The 6,602-nt window shown below is 30.7% G+C and overlaps 2 protein-coding genes across 2 annotated transcripts; both read right to left on the reverse strand.

Annotated features, from left to right (window-relative positions):
- Nucleotides 1–457: 457 nt before the first annotated feature.
- On the reverse strand, nt 458–1,487 carry LOC131618568 (uncharacterized). Its single transcript, XM_058889761.1, has 2 exons — nt 1,355–1,487; nt 458–1,267 (listed from the first exon to the last, which is right to left on the reverse strand). Exons 1-2 carry the CDS (start codon nt 1,440–1,442, stop codon nt 822–824), a joined length of 534 nt encoding a protein of 177 aa, XP_058745744.1. The 5' UTR covers nt 1,443–1,487; the 3' UTR covers nt 458–821.
- Nucleotides 1,488–1,955: 468 nt separating this feature from the next.
- Nucleotides 1,956–2,580, reverse strand: LOC131618569 (histone H3.2). The gene has a single exon (XM_058889762.1). It carries the CDS (start codon nt 2,510–2,512, stop codon nt 2,102–2,104), a length of 411 nt encoding a protein of 136 aa, XP_058745745.1. The 5' UTR covers nt 2,513–2,580; the 3' UTR covers nt 1,956–2,101.
- Nucleotides 2,581–6,602: the final 4,022 nt, after the last annotated feature.

A 6,602-nucleotide genomic window follows, 5' to 3' on the forward strand; every position in this document is an offset into this window, starting at 1 on the left:
CTGGAAACCCAACTTTGCTACAAATAGCCATTCCGTCATAATAAAGTTGATCCATGAACCTTCGATTTCCAACGTAGGATGATGGCAATACAACTCTTTTACCTGTGCTGGACCCAAGTGCTACACTTTCATCACCCTCTTCATTGAGATTATTATATTTGGAAACTCTTAACTTTGACTGATTGTTACGGAGCCGTGTTAATCTTTCAGACTCCATCATGGTGTACCCATCAACCAAAAATTGTTGAAATAATCTTCTTGATGATAACAAAGTTTTTGCCTCATCGGATATGGATTGAATCTGAAATGCAAGCCACTCTCTAATTGTGAGACGATTACGTTTGTTATCATCAAATATCTCCAAATCTCGATGAGCCACGTCAGGTCTATAATCATCCTCACCATATGGAAAAATCAATGGATATTGATATGCCAAATAACTTGCATGGAACTCATCTATTCTTTTAAGTTTTCCACTTCTTTTTTCCATAATAATGTCCCTTTCCTCTGCAGTGTCAACATCACCAACAATTAACGCTGCAACTTCAGACACAGTAGGTTGATTGTAGATCCTACCATCTGTTTTGCAATCAGAAATGTGTCTCAACTTTAAGTTGTGGACGTTATCATTGTTAATTCTTTCCCTTGCCATTTGGAAGCTTTTTGCATGTGCGTTATGTCTGTACAACATTGCAGAAAGTTGTTGAACAATGGATGGATCAATATCTGTGGAATTCCTAATAATAAATGGAGAAAAGAATTATTGACCAAAACAGATAAACTACAAATGTGTATGGGAGCTGAACTAAAAATATGCATAATTACCTTAGACCATCCATTCTATTTTCAACTTCATTTTCGGTGCCATAGACGTATAGTTGTGCGAACTTTGGTTTTTGCCCCTGTGCTGGTAACAGACTCCCGATTTGATGGCAAGATTGACCTTGAATGCGTATTGTGGGTGGTCCACAACCATTGTTGTACTTGTTATCCAACTTGGCACCAGGAGATGTGAATGCGAACATCATGTTGTAAACTCGTATTTGTTGTTGGAATTTTCTGCTGATTAGTGAATCATGATCAAAAAGCAGTTTTGTTAGATCAGGAGGCGGTGTTTTCAAGAAAGGTAACTCAACTTTCCCGTTACCACAACACAATGAATATTTAGGATTTGCCGAGTGCTTGTGTTTCTCCATCCTCTCTTGATACCACATTAATGCCGAGCAATATCGACATTCAAATAGTGGATCGCCAATATCATAATACTCTACAAATAGAAATAGATAAATTAGGTAACGCACATTTGAACATGGGTTCATATAAAGCCAACCATTTATTAAATAATGAAACATACCATTTGATGGATGCGGCATGGAGCTAGTACCGGTAACATTGTCATCGTCAGAGCTAAAATCTTCATCAGAATCAACAGCTGCCAACATAAGTTTACATTGAATGTTAGTACCGATTCTGCACTAATTAAATGACAATTGTTTGATAATTAAAAAAAACTATGTAGTTCAATTATTTATAATAAAATACTAGTACTCCATTGTCAACTTAGTATCAAAAATATTGTTGTTAAAGACGCTGAAAGACATCAACTACCGCATAGAACTACCGTTGAAAGGTACCTGTAAAGATAATCGATACAAATACAGATACAACTCCAATAAAGTTAATCACACTCAAACTAACCAGTTTCAATTGTTTAAATGCCCAATTTATGATTAAAATAGAAGAACAATTTTACAACACGCATCATTAAGATTTAGTTTTGGTTTATCATTGTTAGATTATTATCTGATACTAAACAATTTCAACCTTGAAAAATTATAAATCCGAATAAATGTGGATATATTTAGATTTTAGAAAAAGATGTGCATATGATTTCTAACTCAAAAACCAAATAGCATTTTTTTTTTCCAATGAAACCTAATCATTCAAGATAAATATAACAAAACCACAAGTAGATTCACATTTCACATCCTGAACAAACACATATTAGTAGATCAATCCATTGATACACCAAGATTCATAACAGATGAACCAAACCCTAACAAAGAAAAATCTACAAAACAGAATTACATAGAAACAAGATCTAAGCCCTCTCGCCTCTGATTCTGCGAGCGAGTTGAATATCCTTAGGCATAATAGTAACTCTCTTTGCATGAATCGCACAAAGGTTAGTGTCCTCGAACAAACCAACAAGATATGCTTCAGCGGCTTCTTGAAGAGCAGAAACAGCACTGCTTTGGAATCGGAGATCTGTTTTGAAGTCCTGAGCAATTTCACGAACAAGTCTTTGGAATGGAAGTTTCCTGATGAGAAGCTCAGTGCTCTTCTGATACTTCCTGATCTCTCTTAAGGCAACAGTTCCTGGACGGAATCTGTGAGGCTTCTTCACTCCTCCGGTGGCCGGAGCAGATTTCCGAGCGGCCTTGGTTGCGAGTTGTTTCCTTGGGGCTTTGCCTCCGGTGGACTTGCGAGCGGTTTGTTTGGTACGAGCCATTTCGATTGGGAGAGAAAAAGAGAAGTTTGTTTGATTGTTTGTTGTTTTGGATGTGATGTAGGTGAAGAAAGTGTTTGGGTGAATATATATTAAAGAAGAAAATGAGGAGAGAGCGGGAATTGGAAAAAGAAAATAGAAAAATTGGAGACATGGTGATCGTTGATTAGACTGGATATCTACGGTTGTACTTCGCTGGGAGGGAAATAGGATCGCGATCCGTGGCATTTAAAACTAAACCAATAGAATCATTTCTTAATATCATTTTTATTTATTTATTTTTGGGTAAAAATAGAAAAGAGCGTGTAAGTTTTTAACTTGTATTGTACTCACATTCTGCACTGTAACGTTGCTGTTTTCTTGCATTTCCTAATCTATATACAATCATATCATATCATATTAATTTATAATCCTACAAATTCTTCCCCCATTGTTCCCGCCAAATTTTCCACCAATAACAAATCATCATCATATCATCCTATTTATTAATAATAATAAATAATAATAATATAATAATAATAATAGAGCCACTTATTAATTCCTATTTTTTAGCTAATACACAACCACCTTTTAAAAAAAATCTCTAATAATAATAATAATAAATTCACAAGGCACTTTTTAATTCCTATTTTTTAGTTAATATACAACCACATCTTTTTAAAAATAAAATACCTAATTCACTATTTATTATTAAGCTTAATTGCAATTTTGATCCCTCTATTATCCATTTTTTTTGGGTTTTGGTAAGCCATAATTAATTAAAATAATATAATAATCATCATACTAAATTATAATCCTACAACTTCTTCCCCCTAAAAAGTTCCCGCCAAATTTTCCACCAATAAGTGTTTTAAAAATCGGACCGTCCGGTCGGACCGGTCGAACCGGGAATCAGCCAGGTAACCGGTCTGGTTCAATAGCTGGATCGGAAATGTCATTGAACCGGTGTAAACCGGTTAAAACCAGTGTAAACCGCTAAAACCAGAAAAAACGACGGTTTTTGTGAACCGACAGTTTAAATGTATTTTTTTATTTTTTTTAATTTAAAAAATTAAAACAACGTCGTTTTGACTATTTTAATGAAAAATTAAAATAAAAAATAAAAAAATTGTTCCAGATGCGGTTGATTTTGTTACCAATAATTTTGATATTGAAGAAGGAGATCCCAACATTGAAACCATTTTTTTATTGAAATTAAATTTAGTAGACAATTGATTTGTTTTGTTATAAATTATTCAATTAGATTATATTGCGATTAAACTTTTGTTTGCAATTATATTTTATAATTATGTACTATTTTATTATGTGTGATACATATGTGTAAAATTTGAATTTAAATTATAAACTTGTGAATTTATTTAAATGGTATGATATTTTCAAAAAATTTAAAATCCTACAACTTCTTCCCCCTAAAAAGTTCCCGCCAAATTTTCCACCAATAAGTGTTTTAAAAACCGGACCGTCCGGTCGGACCGGTCGAACCGGGAATCAGCCAGGTAACCGGTCTGGTTCAATAGCTGGATCGGAAATGTCATTGAACCGGTGTAAACCGGTTAAAACCAGTGTAAACCGCTAAAACCAGAAAAAACGACGGTTTTTGTGAACCGACAGTTTAAATGTATTTTTTTATTTTTTTTAATTTAAAAAATTAAAACAACGTCGTTTTGACTATTTTAATGAAAAATTAAAATAAAAAATAAAAAAATTGTTCCAGATGCGGTTGATTTTGTTACCAATAATTTTGATATTGAAGAAGGAGATCCCAACATTGAAACCATTTTTTTATTGAAATTAAATTTAGTAGACAATTGATTTGTTTTGTTATAAATTATTCAATTAGATTATATTGCGATTAAACTTTTGTTTGCAATTATATTTTATAATTATGTACTATTTTATTATGTGTGATACATATGTGTAAAATTTGAATTTAAATTATAAACTTGTGAATTTATTTAAATGGTATGATATTTTCAAAAAATTTAAAATCCTACAACTTCTTCCCCCTAAAAAGTTCCCGCCAAATTTTCCACCAATAAGTGTTTTAAAAACCGGACCGTCCGGTCGGACCGGTCGAACCGGGAATCAGCCAGGTAACCGGTCTGGTTCAATAGCTGGATCGGAAATGTCATTGAACCGGTGTAAACCGGTTAAAACCAGTGTAAACCGCTAAAACCAGAAAAAACGACGGTTTTTGTGAACCGACAGTTTAAATGTATTTTTTTATTTTTTTTAATTTAAAAAATTAAAACAACGTCGTTTTGACTATTTTAATGAAAAATTAAAATAAAAAATAAAAAAATTGTTCCAGATGCGGTTGATTTTGTTACCAATAATTTTGATATTGAAGAAGGAGATCCCAACATTGAAACCATTTTTTTATTGAAATTAAATTTAGTAGACAATTGATTTGTTTTGTTATAAATTATTCAATTAGATTATATTGCGATTAAACTTTTGTTTGCAATTATATTTTATAATTATGTACTATTTTATTATGTGTGATACATATGTGTAAAATTTGAATTTAAATTATAAACTTGTGAATTTATTTAAATGGTATGATATTTTCAAAAAATTTAAAATCCTACAACTTCTTCCCCCTAAAAAGTTCCCGCCAAATTTTCCACCAATAAGTGTTTTAAAAACCGGACCGTCCGGTCGGACCGGTCGAACCGGGAATCAGCCAGGTAACCGGTCTGGTTCAATAGCTGGATCGGAAATGTCATTGAACCGGTGTAAACCGGTTAAAACCAGTGTAAACCGCTAAAACCAGAAAAAACGACGGTTTTTGTGAACCGACAGTTTAAATGTATTTTTTTATTTTTTTTAATTTAAAAAATTAAAACAACGTCGTTTTGACTATTTTAATGAAAAATTAAAATAAAAAATAAAAAAATTGTTCCAGATGCGGTTGATTTTGTTACCAATAATTTTGATATTGAAGAAGGAGATCCCAACATTGAAACCATTTTTTTATTGAAATTAAATTTAGTAGACAATTGATTTGTTTTGTTATAAATTATTCAATTAGATTATATTGCGATTAAACTTTTGTTTGCAATTATATTTTATAATTATGTACTATTTTATTATGTGTGATACATATGTGTAAAATTTGAATTTAAATTATAAACTTGTGAATTTATTTAAATGGTATGATATTTTCAAAAAATTTAAATGCTACTTATATTTTGTAGAGACTGAATCATCCGGTTCGACAATTTTATACATATATAATTTTGTTATAACGACCGGTCTATTCAACCGAATTATCCGGTTTAACCCGGTTTAGTTATGCCGTCCGACTAGTGACTCGATGGTTCGACCAATAAACCAGTGACCCAATATCCTCACCGGTTTGATCTCCGGTCCGATTTTTAAAACACTGTCACCAATAACAAATCATCATATCATATTTATTAATAATAATAAGTAATAATAATATAATAATAATAATAATAATAATAATAAATGTTCCCGCCAAATTTTCCACCAATAACAAATCATCCTATCATCATATTTATTAATAATAATAAGTAATAATAATAATAATAATAATAATAATAATAATAATAATAATAATAATAATAATAATAATAATAATAATAATAGAGCCACTTGTTAGTTCCTATTTTTTAGCTACCACCTTTTGAAAAAACTCTAATAATAATAATAAATTCACAAGGCACTTTTTAATTCCTATTTTTTAGTTAATATACAACCACATTTTTTAAAAATAAAATGCCTAATTCACTATTTATTATTATTAATTATTTAATAATAAATCATTATAAAATTCACTTATTAGTTCCTTCCTATTTTTCAGTTAATACACAACCACGTTTTTTTAAAAATAAAATCTCTAATTCACTACTGTATTTATTAATAAATTCATCCCACTAATTAATAATTAATTAAAATAATATAATAATAAATTTAGAAGTTCAATAATTCCACGGTTTCATTAAACCAGACATCTACTAAACACATAAGCAACACTACTAGCAAATTATTTTGTACATAATTATTTGTATTTGTAACGTAGATTAACTATTTTTTTCTACTTAGTTCTTAATGATGTTACAAATTG

Source organism: Vicia villosa, linkage group LG7, assembly GCF_029867415.1.
Source record: "Vicia villosa cultivar HV-30 ecotype Madison, WI linkage group LG7, Vvil1.0, whole genome shotgun sequence".
In the NCBI taxonomy this organism is placed as follows: domain Eukaryota; kingdom Viridiplantae; phylum Streptophyta; class Magnoliopsida; order Fabales; family Fabaceae; genus Vicia; species Vicia villosa.

Excerpts from the sequence above, each read along its gene's own strand:
- LOC131618569 (XM_058889762.1), bottom strand. The coding sequence starts at position 2,512 with ATGGCTCGTACCAAACAAACCGCTCGCAAGTCCACCGGAGGCAAAGCC.
- LOC131618568 (XM_058889761.1), bottom strand. The coding sequence starts at position 1,442 with ATGTTGGCAGCTGTTGATTCTGATGAAGATTTTAGCTCTGACGATGAC. Across the intron at positions 1,268-1,354 it reads CATGCCGCATCCATCAAATG|AGTATTATGATATTGGCGAT; the intron begins GTATGTTTCATT and ends TTCTATTTGTAG.